Source organism: Nylanderia fulva, unplaced genomic scaffold, assembly GCF_048542155.1.
Source record: "Nylanderia fulva isolate GAGA-0341 unplaced genomic scaffold, ASM4854215v1 Scaffold1, whole genome shotgun sequence".
Taxonomy (NCBI): domain Eukaryota; kingdom Metazoa; phylum Arthropoda; class Insecta; order Hymenoptera; family Formicidae; genus Nylanderia; species Nylanderia fulva.
Window position 1 is genome coordinate 9,744,710 of NW_028189192.1, and position 20,556 is coordinate 9,765,265.

The following is a 20,556-nucleotide window of genomic DNA, read 5'->3' on the forward strand; positions in this document are numbered from 1 at the left end:
CCTTCGACAGGGGGTTGGCGGAGATTGGGGAGGTTGCGGAGAAAGAGAGAGAGAGAGAGAGAGGGAGGAGGGAAAATGTCGGTGAACAAAGTGGGTGTCGGGAACGGCCGCCCGTTCTATCTCGCCCGGTTACAAACGGGAGAAGGGTGAAAAGGGAGGGTGAGAGACGAGACGAAAAGGGGAAGGGAGTGATTCTTAAACGGGATCGTTATGCGAGTCTCCGCTCTCTTCCTTCTTCTCTATGTACTCTCTCTACGATTGCCTTCTCCTCTTTTCCTTCCTCCTATTTCTTGCTCTTCTCTCATTCCCCACCCCTGGGCTCTTATATACTCGCCCGCTCGTTTTACCCCTTTCCGTTGTACAGTGGACGACTCTGTGAATTCCTATCGACTAAGAAAGGAGTCTACGCATATTCGTATGTGTAGGGACTAGAGATCCATATAGGGACGAGAGATGTGCGTGTATCCGCACACAGATCACACGTCACATATCGAGATTCAACCCCGAGCAGACGCAACCCTCTTTGCTCTGCCTCCATCTGACCTTACGAGACACCCTGCTCCGTCTCGTTAATTTTGTGAAGGAGGTGTGTTTTCTAAAACACTTTTTTTATCTTCTTTATTATCCTTATTCCTATTTTTCTTCCAGCGCGTCTTTAGTTACTTATCATTGTTTAACGATATAAATGCGACAACCGCGTCAAATGACATTTGGTTGTCAAATTGAAACATATGTACACGATATGCGATAACGCGGAAAATTCATCGACCTGGGTCAATCTTTTCCGTAATTTTCGTGTTTTGCAAAAAAAAAAAAAACGCAACATGACTGAAAAATATCAAGTCACTTTATTCCTGTAACGTGACAGCGAAGGCGGTCGTTAATTTCGGCTGAAGTCGCGCGACGCCATCGGATTTTTCAAGCGGACGGGAAGTCGAAGAGGACGAGGCGCGCACTATTCGCCAGGGAAATATACACTTTTATAACTCGTTTCTCTCCTTCCCGGCACTGGCTACGGCAAATCCCTCTCTTGACGGGGACATTTCTGAATTTTAGACGCCTTAAACATCGTGATTCGCGTACGAGCGTCGTGCGTACTGTTGGCATGTCGTAAAAAAAGAAAGAGAGAGAGAGAGACAAATAATCTCCGTTCAAAGAAATCGCGGCTGCTTATATAAAGTTGTAATATTACCGAGAAAAATCAGCATCTTCATTATTAATTAGAAAATGCAAACGTGACCTTCGTGATCTCGTGCATAAGAAATGTGAAATAAATTGTTATTAATTAAAAAAGATTTTCTTAATTAGAAAAATTTAATTTAGAAAATATGCGATTTCGTCGGAACAATTTCAGAAACATGCTAATTAGCACGCGCCGCGACTAAAGAATTGAAACTTGATTTCGTTTCGGGGCAGTAATCCTTATCCACGACAGCCGAGACGACGCGACGCGCTGGCACGGGTATGAATCAGGGGATTTATTATTTAACCGGACATATTTAGCAGCGCACGTAGCAGACAGGGACATATCCTTCCTCCTTGGCCGCGCGCTCGTTTTTCGGGAGCATATGTATGTGCAATGTACACGCGAGCGGCGGCAACTCGGATGCAGCAGCAGAGTGTGCATTATGCACCGACAAACTCGGCGGACTCCGTGCGCTTGCATGTATGCACTTGGGCCGCTCATCCTCATTAGTCACGCATAGAATAAAAATGATTGGGAAATACGTTTCCAAACATTCGATGGAAAATTATAGCCGAAACATTTCGTTGGACTTTGACAACAGCCTTTTTTGACATGGTGTCATTGTTGAAATAATATAGTTTTAATATAGAATGCAAGATGTTGTATCATCGTGGAATTATAATCCTATATATATTATTTATAATTCATTTCGGTATACTTCTTAATTAATTTCAATATTATTATCATTTTAGGATGAATATGTCAGAATGTGTGCAGCTAGATTATATCTTTAACATTATTAAAATTGTAGGATGTGTGTGCTGTATTACTGATTATAATTATTTTGCAATAGTATACTGTCTGTACTCTAGTCTGTAACGATTTCGCCCTTTTTTTCTATTGTACGTTACATTTGCATGCCATGAATTTGTGAAACATTACTGTAATGCGAGTTTATGTAAGGCTATATGATTGATAGTAAACCGCACAGAAAAAAAGAAAAAAAAATAGAGTAAAGCAACAATGCTGTATTATTACGCGCATCGCGTGCGTTGCAAAGATAAAGGGTGAATTTTAAAAAGACTCCTTCTTGAAGAAATGCGCTGCTTTTTCATCACGTTTGCCTGGCGTTTCCCGGAAAGAATGGATTAATACGTAAGTAACGAGGCTTGTTATTGTTGCACGAAAAGCTCCCTCACTTCAACTTCGTTGTCATATTCTATTGTATCTTTGTGAATCTATAGAATGCCTGTTATCGTGAAAGAAATGTTGTGCAATTTCATTTTTTCAAAATATTACATATGTTGCAATAAAAATAATATCTGGTGTTTTAAGAGAAATACTTTCCCTCCACTTTTTCTCTCAAATTTATTAGAAATATCAGCCTGTTCTATTTTTCTCATAATTTTATTCACGCAAGGCAATTTAAATAAATAAAATAAATATCTTTATTTTTTGTCAGAAAAAGATTGCTTTCTACTTCTTAACGATATGTGTAAAATTACTTTTATTAATATAATTAATTAAAAAAAGAGAAGAAGAGATATTATTTTTTATAACATTTATATTCACGTTATTATATCATTTTTCGATATAATAATTTATGTCCAAACATATTCTCCCTTGTTCTAGTATACGCAAACAATAAAGTGGCTTCAATATTGGATGTTAATTGACTTGTCTGATGTAGCAATTTCGCGTTTGTATCGCATTTATACGTAGTTCTACGAAGACAATGTTGAGTTAAATCAATATCGCACGACTGCTGCGCGTAATAGTTTCGATATCAAGCATGCTGTATAATCTGTTGTCTGGCATTCTATAATAACACATATTGCATCATTTTTTGTCGTTTGTAAATAATTAGAATTAAAAATTTACAATAACTTTTAATTATTTAAATTATTATGTATTATCATCATTTAGAATTAAATTGGAAATAAAACAAATATCGTAGAGAGGACAAGTTAATTCATAATTAATACGTAATATTAATTGTATATATATATATATGTTATAAAAAAATATAGATATAAATATAATTTCAAAAAGTCGATATATAGAATGTCAGACTTCGTCGTGATTTGCAATAGAGAAAAATAACTTTAATCTCTTCTTGAAATATCTCTTCATATATTAAATTAAGCAAATCTCTAATTATCTTGGGAAGAAAATGGCAGACTGGAACAAAAGTCACGCGCAGGAAACACCCCTTTCGCAGTTACAGAAGGACGCGAATCCGCCCCCTTCCTGGCGCATGCCGCTCCTCCGGAAAGGGTTAATGAGTAATTAACAGAGCGCAAACGCGCGCCGGCGCGCTGCCGCATCTCGTCGCGCGGTTCTCAAATAATCCCTCGGGCGCGCCAGCCACCCCTTCGCCTCGTAATTACTGGTCATAACCGAGCGAGAGAGACAGAGCGGGATCGTCGGGCCGAGTCGATTTTCCGAGAGGGTGAACGAGGCGGCGCCGATACTGCTTTTCCGCTCGGTGCAATGCGCGAGAACTCGCGCCTGCGCCCCGTCGTTAATTACACGCGGGAGAGGGTTGCCAATCGGAGGAAAAGCCACCCCTCGCGCAAACGCGTTAATGATAATTACTGACCAATTGGACCGGCGCCGTCGCGCCTTGGCGGACCAATCGTAGGATGCTGCCCGCAGAAAGAAAGGAAAAGCGAAAGAGAAAAAAAAAACGGGTGGATCGGGGGTGGCTCGCAGGTAGCTCGAAAGTGGTCGATCACGGAAACGGTAATCCCGAGTGTACAGGAAATTGCTGACGATGTAAGTAACGTCATGAGAAATTTCAGAAAATTGCTGGATAGTGTAATTGCTACGCGATGTATTAAGATCAAATTCTTGCATCATATTAGTAAAAGTTAATTTAAGAAAAACATAGTAACAGCTAGTTCTGAATGTCTTCTTGATATAAAATTTACTATATTTGATACGACTTATTTTTAATGTTTTTCAAAATATAGATCTACAACTCTTTTTCCAAATAAATCACATAGGATAATTATAAGATTGTTAAAGATAAAGTTTCGATCTCGCGAAACCGCATTTCTATCGCTTATTTTTCTTTCAACGCCTGGCCGCAACATGATTTTTATGACCGACGACGAGGTCGATGCATCCGGAAAAAGTGCATATTGCGCGTTACGCATCATCTAATAAATTACGAAGCGGAATGTAACACATTTTGCTCTTACTGTCGTCTTCCCCTGATAATTTCTTCCTGGTAACACGTGTGTACAAGCGCGACGATGGTTTGTTTCCGGAAAATTACCGTCTCGACCGTCAGCAAATTAGAAAAAAAAAATAAATAAAAAAGAGGAAGTTCGGCCCGCGCATTATTATTACTTCGTGGCTTCTTTTCGCTCATTAAAATCAAATTTACCTCGTGGCGCTCGAATACGCCATACGTGTTCGCTCATTTGTCTCATATTTGGCGTATAGCGACAGACATGAACATACGTGACAGATACGAATTGTTACGTGAGAAAAATGTATCGAATATAGGGAATAAACACTTTAACTTGACACATCATATTCAATAAATTCAGATATATACGAGAATAAACAATGCTCATCTGCAAAAATGCAGTATTACTAATTATTCTGACTTTCAAATATAATATTATGCATTAAATGCAAACCATAGAAAGGAATAATATATGTATGTACGTGTAAAGCAAAATATTATTTTTTTCATATCCCATCGCAGTATTTTTAAAAATTCTCTTATCACAGAATTATTTGAAGCATAATTTTCTTATATTAATATATGAATTAATTTCTCGCATTATCATTTTATGATTTTGAATATTTAAATTTCTAACAAGGTATTAATTTGGTATCAAAATTCTTTTGATATTTTATTTTGCATAATTACGTGTGTCCATATACATATACATATTATATATATTTTTCTTGTTTCCCTTTGTCAATGTAAATTAAGAGTAATATATTAATATATAATAATTTAATCTGCAATATTAAGAGAAACACCTAATTAAAAATATAGCTAAAATCGATATATAATTATCGTTGATACAGATAGTTTATCTTAATCTCGAACGACTCTCCAAGCTCTCGCTGAGCGAATCAGATCATCTGTACGTGAGAAAAGAAGCCGGAGGTCTGATCACCCTTTAGAAGTCAGATTCGAATAGAGGGGAGGTAACAGGTGGCGCGCGGAACTAAATACCCCTTTCCTTCACTCACGTTTGCCCTACCACCGGTGATTCTCGTCGGTCCCATACAGGTTGAGGCCCCTAAGACAAAAACTAGCTACTGGATTCCGTCTCTGACCGCGATGCTTGATAATCCCGCTCTTCTCGTCGGCCTAACTACGCTAGAACCTCAGCACATCATTTTCTCCTCTTCATTTTCTCCGCATGAATCGGCTACCGAATGATTAACCCTTTGACTGGCGCTCGCGCTATCAATCTGTCCGTTCCGCTGAATCTCGATTTTATTATTCTCTTCGTATCAGGATTACGCGTGGAATTGATACCGCAGGATGTCTCTTATCACTTACTAGTTCAATTGTGAATGGTGCTATAGTACCTTTAACCCTGTTTATTTTATAATTGCAAATGATAGCGCTCAGCATTATGATAATACAAAACAATCAAATTATTATAAAGTAACATTTGAAACAGTTGTCTAATTATTCTTATTTTTCGTGAAAAAAATGTCTTTTTTATGTATTACACATTTTTTATAATTTTTTCCCCGCGCGTGGCTAGTTAAATTTGGCGCATTATTCCGCAATGAATCTGACGGGAATCGATAGTAAATCAATTGTGCGAGAAACAACGGGGTTGCGAAATTACATATCGGGTCGGCTCTCCCTTATTAGACGATCGGAAAGCGTAAATTCGCAATGCATCGCAATGTTCTATACGTACGTTCTCTCGATATCGGAATGATAATGTTAGAACAAGATCGCCGAACAGGTAATTACGCGCGTAATCTCACGCGTCCCGCGGTATATATATACAACCAAATTTGCATGCGAGATACAATCGGAGAAACGGGGAGAAACCTCCTCTCTTCGTCCTACATGGCTCTACTTGCTCGGGGAAGATTTCTGGGAGCGACAATTAACAGTAATAACCCATTCCGCCGTGCCGATCAATGTTAATTAACATCGGTCAAATGGGGAGCCCCATATCCCCCGCGAGATAAAAAGAAGGCGAAAGAGACCCTTGCCGGGATTCTATACGTGTGCAGACACACCTGCGCGGGTTCGCCAATCCGGCGAAAATTGCGCGCAATTTGCGCGAAAATAAAATCAAAATGGACGGGCACGACGCGGATTCGAAAAGGTAGCCTGGCGTTCTCTCTCGCCAGGGCGGATGCACGCTTCGAGTGGCTAATTTTCTTCCTTCTCTCTCTCTCTCACCCTGATATTTCGCGCGTATCCTCTTCTCGCGGCGTATCACCTTTCTTTCTTCATCTCTCTTTCTCTCTCTCTCTCTCGTCTCCTCGAGAGAGAGAGAGAGACGACTAGCGCTTTGATGGAGGACATCTCGCCGCTAATTATGATTAATTTGTGAGACGAGCGTGCGAGGACCTCGAACCCGAGAGCTACCGGGGGCGCAGGGGATCAGAAGGGATGGGGTTGGGGAAGGAGGGGAGAGGACGTAATTAATATTCTCAGCAGGACAGCGTTGCAACGTCACGTGAACGTCACCCAGGTGACTCCGTCGATGATTTCCCCGTTCCGTGTCCGATGAGCCTCTTTCGGTCCGCGTAATTACGCGTTCGATATAATTGCACGATGATTATTCACGACTGGTTATCCCGCGCATCATTAATGCGCGGGATTATTGGACGACGCGAGCGAAAACGCTTGTATATGTATTAGATTTGATTCCTTTGTTCTGCAGATTTCTTTTGAATCGCTGGAATTTTTTAAACAATGTGTATACTTTTCGATTCTATCATTTTACGGCTTCTTCATTCGAGAGATTATCGTTGCATTTTAAATCAATCTCTTGAATTAGCTTTCACCGGTGAGATTATTTTAGCGGGGATGAATGTTTTATTCATATATAAACGATATATGTGTATTTATAAAAGGTATTGCGTATTTTAAATGAGACTGCTTCTTCGAAATGAATTAATAAGCGTGTGATATAATCTCGCGATAATGATCTCGCTTTAATGTGAATATTATTAAGGAGAAAACACCTCTGCGAGATTATAAAAGATTGCGATTGATTGCTCAGAACAGATAAAGTATAATGTATTTGATAATAAACTAAGTAAACTGGTTGTTCTAGACATTTTTAATTTCTCGAATCTCGAATTAATTCTATGTTACAAATTACAGATCTTTGACTTTAATTATTTTATATCTTTAATTAATCTTATATACGACAATCGAATTATTTTTTTCATTACTATTTTTATCAGAGTTTTATGTATTCATATAAATCATCATAGAATCCGTATATCTCTGTATGAGAAGAAAAAAGAGACTATATAAGTGGTCTGTCAATTAAAGTCGCTAGTTCTGATTGAATTCAATATAATTGCGTGATCATTATTCATGATTGGTCAGCTACTTTCTTTAATGCGCGCATTGTTAGACAATAGCGTTCCTTGAATTTATAAAAGAATGTAATATCGTGAGGATTTCTGGCATCCAGAAAATAATTTTGATTAGATACATTAAGAGTACTGTTGTAGAGATGAATATTTCAAACAGATGTGCAAAGTTAAATGGTAAGATCGATGTAATCTTCATTTCGATATTTTGTAGTCTAGCAATATACCATAATTACACTCTCGATATATGGTATAACTGTGTAATAACAATTACTGTTAATTACTGTTTAATACGAATTAAATTGTACCGATAATGTCACGAGGCCACGGTGGTTTTATCATTTTTCAAATCGCGTGTGACCGTAATTATACGTCTAAGGTAATTATGTAATTATCGATAATTATTTGGTAATTCGAGGTCAATTGTCGCTGCGTGGAATTGAAAAACCATTTATAAACTTCTGACAAGGAAATTTTTCCAAGCCGTAATTATTGATTTCGTGAAATTATACTGCGCTTGTAATCAAAATGTAATTATCGAAAATAATTCCGAGAAACATTAATTAAGACTTCAAGGTGAATATTTATAAAAAAATTATCCTATTTTTCTTAATAGTAGATAGTATAATAAAGCTACACACATTAATACGTACACGTTGATTGTTACGATGTTTTAACGCTTTTATTTCATTACACGCGAAACTCTGCAATAGATGCAATGTTATATTTCCAAATTAACACTCCATTTTTAGAAATCTCGATATATGTAACTAACATAGTTGTGTGAAATGTATATTAGAAACTCTCTAACTTTCTGTGAAAGTATCAGAGTTCTATTATCTTACATTAAAATTCTAAAACTCGGATAATAGCTTCATCTATCTAAAAATAACATCTATCGATATTTTATTTATATAATTAAATTGAGGATGAGCTCCCGTTTTGAACGAATATATACGTGTAACCAGTATTATCGACTTGCGATATAATATATCGGTGATTATTATACCAATCAATTCGTGTCTAAAGAGCGAGAGGGAGAGAAGGATGAGAGGGTCCACAATGGCGTGGCGAAAGGGTTAATTACGCGCGTCTCGGCGATGACGAAGACAAATACCTAAGTGTGATTGCCAGTAGTAAAATTGTCGAGTTTTCGATCAGCTGGTCCCACCGTGACTAAAGTTCCTCGACGTGCCGACCGCGGGAACGATGCTCGATTAAACTCATCAAACCCGGAATTGCATCGGATTCGGTGAGATCGTTTTACGTCTCATAGTGCGCGCTGACGATTCAATAAACACAAAATAAAAACGATTTTTTTTCTCGCGACTATGGACGTTAGAGATTATCTCACATTTCTCCGGCACGATGCCAACGATTGGATTTAAATTCGTATCGCGTATTTCACACGATACTCCATATGTCTCGATTCCAGATATTTCTTCCGTAATTTATTTATATGCACTATGTCTTTCTATATGTCTTTGTTACGGAACTTTGACACATATGTGCTCTTTAATTTCAAGATTATATATAATATATAATATATATTTATAATTTCTGCTAACTGTATATGCTAATTATTTCGTTAATGATACCATCGAAAACAATGAATTAATTAATTTTTCAGAAAATCATGTAAGCTAAATCAGATAAGGAAGAAAAATTTTAAAGCTATGAAAAAGAGGATTTTCAAAATATCAAACAGATTTAATCCCCCCTAACACTTAAAAAAAAAAAAAAATCGAATCTTTGTTAATTACAATCTAGTCTTAGGTTAATATTTTCTCGAATATATCTATCGGCCAAAGGATAACTTCTCATAAACGATTCTCGTCAATCTTCTCCCGCACTTTTGCTCAGCAATCCGACTCACGAAACTGACAGGGAAGGTGTCACGCCTAGTAGCCGCGGCTAGCCTCCGCTGTCAAGAGAAATTTTAATAAACGGTTGTTCGGTACACATCGAGCCCGCATAACGCGCACAACGTACGCGGCACAGTGTGGAGGTGTTGCCTGGTAGCCGGTAGGACGACGCGGCTGAGGAGGCGAGGTTAATCACCCACGCTGGATTTTAATAAACGGTTCGGGGGGCAAACAAAGCTGGCCATCAATAACCACGGCGCTGTTTCTTTCTCTCTCTCTCTCGCCTTCCCTCGCTCATATATATGTGCTTCGTCTTACTCCCTTCTTTCTCCAACACCGAGGCCCACCACGCCAGGCTGACCGACCCGCAGCCATGCCAGGGCCTTTGCCACCAGCTTGTCGAGCCTCGCAGCGGACAGCGAGATAGGCGGAGATCGTATCTCCGTGGTTATTAATTAACCGGCGAGAAGGGAAGGCCCCCTTTCATCACTTCGCAAACGATCTCGCCTTCAGCGAGAGGAGGACTTTCGGCCTTGCCCTAGCATATAGATGTAGCGCATATACGGACGCAACTCGAAGACTTTTCGCTTCATAAATCCGATGTCACGTCCAAAGGGACAGATACGTTACGAATATGAGTGGAGTCCGTCGAAATTACGCACTGTACTTCTTATTAAGCATATCTCAAAGACGTGTAATCATGAAATTATTTTACTTTTTATTAGTTTGTACGAAATGTAAGAACAATGAAGAATATTAATTACCAAATTTTTCCTTTCATATCTTATTTTATATAATAAAAATTAATCTTATATATTACAACTATAAATAAAATTTAATTACTATCCACATGGGAAAATAAGCGTGATTTCCTTATCATCCGTTTAAAAATAATTCTTGTGCTCAATTTAATTATTGATAAAAATGCATGAGAAATATATGTAGATAAAGAGATATTTCTATACGGAATGTAGCAAAAAATGTAATTATCTTTGACGATGTGGAGTTTGCAGAAAAAGTAAAATCTAATCGACGAGATTCGCACGTCCGAGATATCTTGCGGAAAAATCAATATGAGGCGGTGTAAATAATGAGCACTTACCCGTTTATGGACGTTCGACTGATGAACCAGGATAACGCCGACCGAGCTAACGAGTGCCAAGCTTGTAGAGGCAACGAGTCGGATCTCTCCGCGGATCTCACGAGGAAAACTTCGGCAGCTTTGTCGGGTTGGTCGGAATTAGCACCGGTACCAAGCGGGACCCAAAGATCCTGCAAATCTTCTCTGATCTTGCTTTTGTCCACTCTGTACCACTGTAAAAATCAAACCCGACTAATTGATTTTGACTTACTCTTGTCTGCTTCAATAATGAATTAATGCAAATTCATATCTTATGTTGATTCAATACTACGAATAAATTATTTATTCCATTTTATTTTAATGTTATATATTGAATATAAATAATCCATTAATTTTTATCTGCACCGATTATACGCTAAATATTTTCTAAAATTATTTTTTAGAATAAATCTTTAGTTTTAAAATTCTATAGAATTTATAATTTTATGTACTTTTACATATTTATGTATGTAAATATATGTTATTTTTACGTAATGTAAGATTTCAAGAAAAAATATGGTAGTCGGGTATAATGTCTCGATGAGAATTGATTTTCTCAGAATTTTATGCAATCTTGCGGACGAAAATCATTCGATCACTAAAATCATCGCGCCGTACAAAGTACATCAATTTGCGGGAATAAAATTCGCGAAGCTTCAGCACATTCCATTAACATCCCACCGGGTGGGCCCGTCCAAAATGTATTTCTCGCTTCATTACAACCGCGTATTACGGTATTAATGATACATATATTCTTCGGTCGAATCAATTTTTCCCCTCGAAACCGCACGACATTTCGAGAATTTGCGCAACCACGTGTGCTACTGGAATTTCTCCTCTCATTTCTTTCCCTCGCTTTTGGAAATTACATACGTCACCGGCGAATTTCGACACGTTAATACGCGCGAAAATAAAAACTCGTGAGAGATCTTATATTTCATTAAGGCGCCGTGCGACCGGGATACGTTTTCGCATTGCGTCAGGGTTGAATATTTTTCGCTTCATTATCAAAGGTGCGTATCGTGACATTAACGATATTCTCTCTTTCTCTCTCTCTCTCTCTCTCCGCGTTCTCGAGGAGAAGAGAACCGCGAAACGCCACACAGTCCGAAAAGCAATTACGTTGACCGGTCGGTCGGTCCACCGGGCTCTGCGCTACACGACAGATATCCGATTTCACCGTCAGCTTCCGAGAATAAGAACCAATTACGCGGCCCCGGGGCATTAAGGAATCGATCTAATTTGCGCGCGCGGCGCGGGACGTACGGAGCGGCGGCTATTAATGGCGAGAGAGAGCCGGCCGATGAAATTATACGAAAATGTAATCAAGGCGCTTTTTGTCTCGTTTCGCTCCGAGCAGGGCAGAAGCGTAATTAGGAATGCTTTTGCGCCTCGCGACGGGGGACACTTGTTGCTCCGCTCCTCTCCCGCTCCCTCATTTTCTCTCCCGTCTCTCTTTCTTCATCTCCCAATCGTTAATCGCTACGTCTCGTTCTCCTCTCATCTCGTTTCTCTCTTTCTTCGGTAGTCGAGTGCTCGAAAAAGGAGAAGGAGCCGAGGGAAAAAAGCCGGGAGATGGAAGGACCTCGCCGCAGAAGGAGAGTAATTAACACCCAGGTGCGCGGCCCTAAGAAGTCGTTTATGGATTGCTCGGCTGCCGCATAGCCGGCCATCAATTAGATTCTCTAATTAAAACAGTCCGCTCATCTCACGTCCGCATTAACTCTATACCGCCAAAGTCTCACCAATCGACTTTGTCATCGTCCACCGGGCGGAGCCGCGACGGATTGTCACGTTTCTTATTCGAGCAGCAGCTTGCTCGAATATCGATAAGATATTCTCGCGATATATAACATCACAAGTCATTTGTGATATGAGAATGTCGGGCTTTTGCAAAATTTCGATCGACGCTGCGGATGAGTAATCGTGTTTTCAACGAGCTTTCCTTACGACGTTCTATACGGAGAGAATTTTCTCTTACAACAATGTGACACTATGAAAAAAATATTAATTTGTTCATAGTAAATTAATCGAACGTATTTTATATATTATTGTGGTCATCTTATAATGCACAGTGAATCGTAAATATATATAAACGAACATAATTTGACTTGTAATTGCACTTCCGCAGCCTCGACAAAATTTTATTTTGTAATATTAACCAGAGCATGTATTAGAATATAAAGTCGCGAGTAAAACATATTTCGCTGTCGATTAAATTAGTATAAAATACATCAAAAATGCTAAGTCTACTTATCTTTGAGGGAGAAAGACAGACAGTGATTGCCTGAAATAATGGAGTAAAAAAAAAAATGAAATAATTATATAACGAGCAAAATATCTTTACAGTTCTTGAACGCTCAGCTTTTCCCGCTTCTATTTTGCTTCTGTTGGCGTAAAAAGCGCCATTATCATCTCCAAGGATAATATCGAGACAAAGAAGCCCGGCAATGCGTGAAGGTGCGAAGGGGAGCGCGCCTTTGTGACGTTTGCGCGGCGCGGCGCGGCGCAAAAAGGACGCCGCGCGTGCAATTTTAATTATGGCTACCAGCGTGTGTCGCTAATTGCAGGTAGCCCGACGCGCTCACCCCACGTCATCACACTTTGATTCGACTTTTTCCCCCGGGGCATTACAAATGGCTACTGACGTGGTCGCGCGCGCTCCCGGACAGCATTCCTCTTCGTGTCATTAGTGGCGCGGACTTTCTGCGCGGGACCCCGAGGAAAGAAAGGAAGGAAGGAAGGAAAAGGATCTCTGTTGGAGGAGAAACGCAGACGAAGAATCGCAAGACAATCGACTGTACTACATCTCCCTGTTGCCTTCCGTTTGTAGCACGCACCAACCGACAACAAGTAGCCGACTCGGAAATCGCAGCCATCTAAATCAACGTCGCACCTTCACCGCGACGAACCGGCGAAATAACGCCGAGAGATTTGACGTCCTCGAATCCTCGCGAGATATACGTCATTTTACGGTTCATTTAGGTAAAGTTATGAGATTTCGCCGATTTCACGAATACAATTAATTTCCATTCATCTTTATAGCGTATTGAGAATATTTCATTTCCGAGTATCGAAAAATTCGACAGAAATGAATAATGGAATTTTTCAATGAAAAAGAAAAAAATTAATTTTAAAATTCCTGACTGTTTATTTCACGTAAAAAAAATGTCTAGAGATAGAAGAATATTGTATACAAATTTATCGAGGAATGCATCGCTATAGGGATGCGCGAGCACGATTTTATATAGTCTCAAATATAAAAGTAACAGGGTATAGCATGTTCCTGTTACGTGATTATGCCGTTCGCCTTGCAACAACGGCGAGAAGGAAGTCTCGCTCTATGATTTCAGATCCGCGAGTGGAGTTTGTTGATCATCGCGGAGTTACGTTTGAAGATGCACTTCGTCCGAGATGGTTATGCACCGCTTTATGCCGGCGCGGAACGATGCATGGGAAAACTTGTAAAACGTAAACGTGGAAATATAAACTGCAATGCTGGGTCATTATTTAGACAGTCAAATTGTGCTTCGCGACATGCTTTGGAAAAATCGATATATGTATTCAAATTGTTTTTATATTCATTGCCGGTTATACGACGTATCGCATCTACCAATCAACCGGATCTTAAATTCTTGCAACATGCATCGTAATATATAGTTATGAGTTACATCAGAAAATTATAGCATGTTTGATCAATCGCTCTATTTGTCAGTATTTTCATTTATTTTGTCAGTAATATATTGCTATAAAAATTTTTGCAATTATAAATTATTTTATCGGAAAAATTTTTTCTTTTCTTCATTTATTGTTAGATAAAAAATGTAAATTCTAATATAGTACATGCACGTAAAATTTTTTATCTGTATAATAAAATCTTGAATTAAAATTTTTAATTAAAAAAACACATTATGTAAATAACTGCTATGTAATTTGTTTCAAATGTTTATTATGACAAATAATTATAGCGTAATTTTCTAATCATACGAAAAAGATGATTACCATTATTATTTTTTATATGAAAAATTACAATCTCAGTTCTCACATATTAGCTACGCTCAAACACCCTTCTGCTCCCCGACGAGATTGAAAACTACCAGAGTTCTCTAACATCGCTCGCGCGCGGTTTCGAGGTCCTCTCCTTCTTTTTCTCGCGCCCGGAAAGACGAGAGAATCGAGCGGAGCACGCGTAAACCCGGCGCAAACTACGGGCGATAAACAACGCCGCGTCGAGCGGTTTATGCTTTCCGCGCGGAATACATACTGGGGATGTTTGGCCGCGTGGGGACTCCCCAGATTCCTGAGGCGTGTTGGATCGCGAGTCAAACGCATTCTCTTCCTGCGCCATTATGTTATTGCTGCCAGGGTGGCGGCAGGTCGACAGACGTTATATCGGCGCCGTGGGAGAGAAGCAGAGAGAGAGAGAGAGAGCTTCGTCTTTCAGCAGACTTTTTTTCAGAGAGCGAAAGAGCTTTTCTTCTTGTCGCGGCGAAAGCACGTGACGACATTTTACGCTTTACAAAGGGAATTCGATCGCTCGGAATCGAAATTAGAAGTTTGTTCGAGGGAAAGATCATATGTGAGGATGTGAAAAACATTACGAACATAATTGCTTAAGGAAATGGTATAATTATATTCATTTCGTAGGATATTGAAGTCTAAAATATTTATGGAGAAAAGCTGGATTATTTATTTCCTAAAATATTTTACTTTCTCTATTTTATCTGAGGGATGAAATATAATTTATTAAATACCAAAGCTTTATAAATATTAAAAATTTCCACGTCAAGGAGTGAAATTGTAAAATTTTATCGAACGTAAGTAAAAAGTCTGCTCCGGCGAAGAGCAGTCGGCGGGAAACTAAAGAAGTGATGGAAACGCGAAGCAAACTGGTACCCCTTTCGCAAAAATCACACGAAGGGAACGCTGCACGAATGTCTTGATTGGGAAAGCAACGGCGGTGTAACTAACCGTGAGAAGTTTCCATCGAGATCGACGATCGACTAACGAAGCCGACCGCGCCTAGAATATCACTTCGTTTACGCCAAAAGGAAAGGCGGTTGGATCCGGAAAACACCTTCAGAGTAGTGATGAAGAAATGATCACGGTAGATAATCAACATTATAAGTTATTTCGTCTTTAATCTTAGCAAAACTAAAGTTCTACAATTTTTAATATTTGTCAAAATATTATTGGAGGTAACAGAGATTTTTTTTTAAATATTCTTTATATTAAGAATATTAATATCATATAACATTATTAGATATAATATTTGACATTTTCTATATTTTATGTATATTTTTATTTTTCTCTCTGTTTGCTTTCAATAAAATCAGTTCTTGAATTCTCTAAAAATTCTTCATACTTTTGACAGATAAAAAGTCTAATAATTAATGTCGAGATATTAATAAACGACCACACACATACTAACGAATATAAATTGCTTTTATATTACTTCAAGATAACGAAGAGCAGCTACGTAACGTATATGAATGGACAGTTCAGTGTTTAAGATCTCTATCGGACACACGGACACACGAACACGTACGAGAGAACAATGAGAAGATCCGTCCGATTGCCATCCGTTTTTGCGGTGTGGCACGAGGTCGATCATGCGTAAAACGCGTGGATGAAAAAAAGGCGTTCTCTTGTCGCGTATATCCCTGGACCTGGACTTGCTCCGTACGTATCGTGCCCCCGAGGAACATTTCGAGAACAAGTCGATAACGATCTGTACTGTCCGTCTCGCGGTTTCGTTATCCGATCCGTATTATAACGCGAGCGAAATAACATGCAAATTATAACGCGCGGCTATCCGGAGCTTCTCCGATTTCAACGATGCTGGGCTCGTTTTTCGCACTTCCGCTACACATTCGCGTTTTTTCGATTTGCGCCTCAATTTTATATCAAACGGCGGTCGCAATTTTTTTTTACGGAAACAAGATTGCGGCATGCATGAAAAAAAAAATCGAAAGTGTACCTAAATCTCTCCAAAAATTCTGTAGCATCATTGAAAACATTGGAAAGGAATTCTGGTCGAGTACTTCTTCGTTTCGTCGAAAAACAACCAAAGTCTTTTTTCAGTATGTTAAATGACAAAAATTAATTAATGTCAGACAACATTAATAATATTAAATTAGAAATAAAATAACTTACCTAGATGTCGAAAAATTGATTTGAAACAGAAAAAGGTTAAATGCTGCATATTAAGTATGAATTTCGATTGTGTAAAAGTATGTGTAACAATTTTGATTTTACGTCCCAAATTATATTTTGCAACATTATAATTGAATGAAAAAAATTAATTATAAATTGCAAAATATTAAAAGATGTATATAAAATTATATTTGCATTTTCATCATAGTTTATAAATGTTAATTTATTCATGTGTTATAAGTCAATATCTATTATTATCATTATCTATTGTCAAATTATATGTGAAATATAGTCGCATATTACGTTTTGCATTTTCTTTCTTTACAGAGTTTCAGAATACGTCAGCTGCAACTATAAAAAAAGCAATACCTTCATAAAAAAATAGAACCGAATAAATGTCCGAGAAAACGGAGCTAACGAGATCTCTCTCATCTCTGCCATTCTCACAAAGGCCGTCTCGCGCAATTTTAAAGTTGGCGTTTTAAAATCCAAGTTTCAGCTTCGCGTGAACTTTCAGCGACACAAAGCGCACATCTCTCTTTTTCGGGTTATTTCGACGGATGTATCATTTCCATCTCGGAAACTGGTACATTATTTCTCTCGTACGTGCAAGGATGCAAAAAAAAAAAAATGCGATTACAGTCAATCGACCTCTAATATTTTAGACATCTTTAATAATGTCATTTACGATGAAGATGTACGATTATGACGTGAAATAATTCGCATTTAATAGTTATTTAATATTATTAATAAGTTCGTCACAAAGAGCATTTTTCTTAGAATTTATCCTGAAAATCATGGCAATCGTGGGACAATGTGGTATTGGAAAAATTTTATAAGAGTTTCTCTGATTAATTTTTGCCACAATAAAAAATATTAATATCTACAATAAGATATAAAATATGTTCGATTAATTTTACTATACATGTACATAGTAAAATTCTTAATTCCAATACCATCTTGTCCCACGATACCATGATTTTCGGGGTAAATTTGAAGAGAAAATTCTCTCCGTGTAGCATAAAATTAATTTTCAAAAATGTGCTTTCGTGTAAGATCTTGCGATTATATGAGAGGATTCTTAATTATATTCATCTTCTATAATTGCAATATTGGAAAGATAAGCGTACATCTGCAGGAAAGTCAGTTTTCTGACATAACCGGTCCACGTGCGTGAGTCACGTGTACGATTATGCGGCGCGATAAGCGGAGATCCGCCGGCTATCTGGATTTATCGCGGATCCTCCGCATCGAGATCCGTCTTCGCGATGCTGGGCTGGACCGGGCGGGAAGGAAGCGCATATCTCGAGAGAGAAAGGGTCGTAAACGCGCTCAAGACACATCATCTGCTCGGTTCGCCAAACAATCCCGCGTGGCTCCAATCACGCATTTGCGATAGCGTATCTATAGCAGTCTCTCTTTTACGCTTCTATGACTAAGCTGCATAATGAATATCATAGAAAACGGAGAGGGCGGAGAAAAGAGGATAGACATCGTGCGTGCGGTTGCGATCGCGCGTTGATAGGCACGCTTTAACGTCGGTATTTACAGCAAGCTCACGTCACGGAATCTCCGAGATAACGTCATATATGACGGCGTAAGGCATCTCGTATACATGCAACTCCGTAAAATGTTACGCAAATTGTAATCATATTGTAACGGATTGTTTATTGCATATTATATTATATCCGAATACTTCCGTGTAGCTATTCCTCTTCTGCAACGCGTTGCAGCATCGATGCAACTGTAGCGTTAACGCACGTGCGCCGCGTAAATTCGCCTGAGGCTACGCGGATTTTGATCGATCGACAAGTGATTTTGGATTAGTGATGTTGGCGATCCGACTTTGTGGCTGATTGATTGATTGATTGATAAAAAATTATGATGTAAAAAGATCGATTAATGTGTCAGAATATATAAACTTGCAGATTAGAATATATGATATATATATATATTAATAATCAAATGTATAATTTTAAAATAAACTGTAAGAGTATAATAATATTTTTTAATATCATGTCTGAAAAACTGTGTGTATATATGTAAACAATAAAATAATAATTTTTATAAAATCGTATATAATATTACTATAAATATTGTGTGATCGGTTTATCATTTTCTCTTCGCGATTATATACTTCTGCTTCTTCTCTCTCTCTCTCGTTTGAACATAATCATTGAGAATACCGCTATAATTGCACTTTGCGATCTCACGCATCCGCGCGTCGATGACTCAGGAAACATTGATCGTGGCGATCGTATACGACATAGTTAAAATTCCTAAGAAACAGGACGTATAGAAAAAGCATGGGAGAAAAGGGAAAGGATAAGGGTCGGATGCAGGACAACATGGGGAGGAAAACCTGGAGCAAGGACGAGATATACTCGTCTTGTGCGCGTCTCTCTCCCAGATCCTTCGCCTCTTTCCACCCCTCTCTCAGGAGCCTCATCCATCAGTCACTTAATATTTCAAAGCAGCGCCCTGCGCAACGTTTGCCCTCTCTCTCTCTCTTCCACCCTTCGTTCCCGAGACGCGCGAACGTCGTTGTGAGCCCATGTCGCTCTTTTTAAAAGCTTAAAACACCAGAGCGAAGCTGGCGCATCAACACAGAGAGTAAAGTTTTTAGACTTTGCTATAAGGGAGATATTAGAGCGCGACGTCCTTCTCGCTCGCTCTCCTTCGAACCGACGAGAGAATGACGACGACGACGCGGCAGTGGGAACACGAAGTGATGTCTCGCGTCGATTTCGCAAGGAGGGAAAAAGGAAACCTCGCGGGGCATCTCATCCCCCAGCATCTCTTCCCTCCCGCCGCTACCCCTTGGCTCCGCTCGAGAAATTCAAATTTCTCGTTTCACGCGACCGAATGGGATTCTTCCCTTCTCCCGTGAGCGAGAAGCTCACCTGCCCAAGTACGCGCCGCAGTCGTCGGAGTCGAGATCGATTCGTTCCGCGTCTCTCACGGAAGGAAGGAAGAAGGGGGATAAGGGTTGAGAAAGATGGTATGCTCTCGCGGATACGGAGATAAAAGCTGTTTTTTTTTCTCGCTTATCACGCGGGCGAGATGCGACCGGATTGTCCGGACTGATTCGAACGATGAAGATGAGCTCGATCTGGGGATGTAATTTCGACTGCGAGTTCGAGACTCGCGAGGGAGCGAGATTGTAGAAAATTTCATACAAAAAGGGAACTTCGAGTCAAGAGCAGAGGGACAAAGAAAGTTCTCAAAATACATGAATATAAAAATACTTGAAATTAATAGGAAAATTCTAGAAAATTATACTTTCAGAGAATGAAACTTTGGAAAATTAGCATCATGTGTAATGCGGAACAATTTACTAAAATAAGAATGAAATTTAGGTAATTGTGCTTGATACATACTCGATGGGAATTGGTTATTATCTACGATGCAAATAATGATAAAAATATTGGAATAATTAAACTTGGAATAATTCAAGAAAAATTTTTTAAAATCCTGAAAAAATTCACAATTTGTCTCTAGAATTTGTGTATATTGTAGAGGAAGAATTATATAGGAAATTTTTTTTCAAAATATTGCAAATATCTCGAAACAATTATATACAACAATTATATACAATTTAATACTTTAATAAATTATGTAAATTTTTATTTATACCAAAAATAAAAAACAAATGTGTAAATATAAATGAT

At 38.7% G+C, this 20,556-nt stretch overlaps 1 protein-coding gene across 2 annotated transcripts in view; it reads right to left on the reverse strand.

Moving 5' to 3' along the window:
- Window positions 1-20,556, reverse strand: part of LOC114942119 (protein-L-histidine N-pros-methyltransferase) — a 34,154-nt gene that overhangs the window by 10,093 nt on the left and 3,505 nt on the right. For both annotated transcript variants that reach the window (XM_085481399.1, XM_085481398.1), the window contains exon 2: window positions 10,712-10,923. In XM_085481399.1, the coding sequence (XP_085337525.1) occupies window positions 10,712-10,923 (212 nt within the window). The remainder of the gene's footprint in view (window positions 1-10,711; window positions 10,924-20,556) is intronic.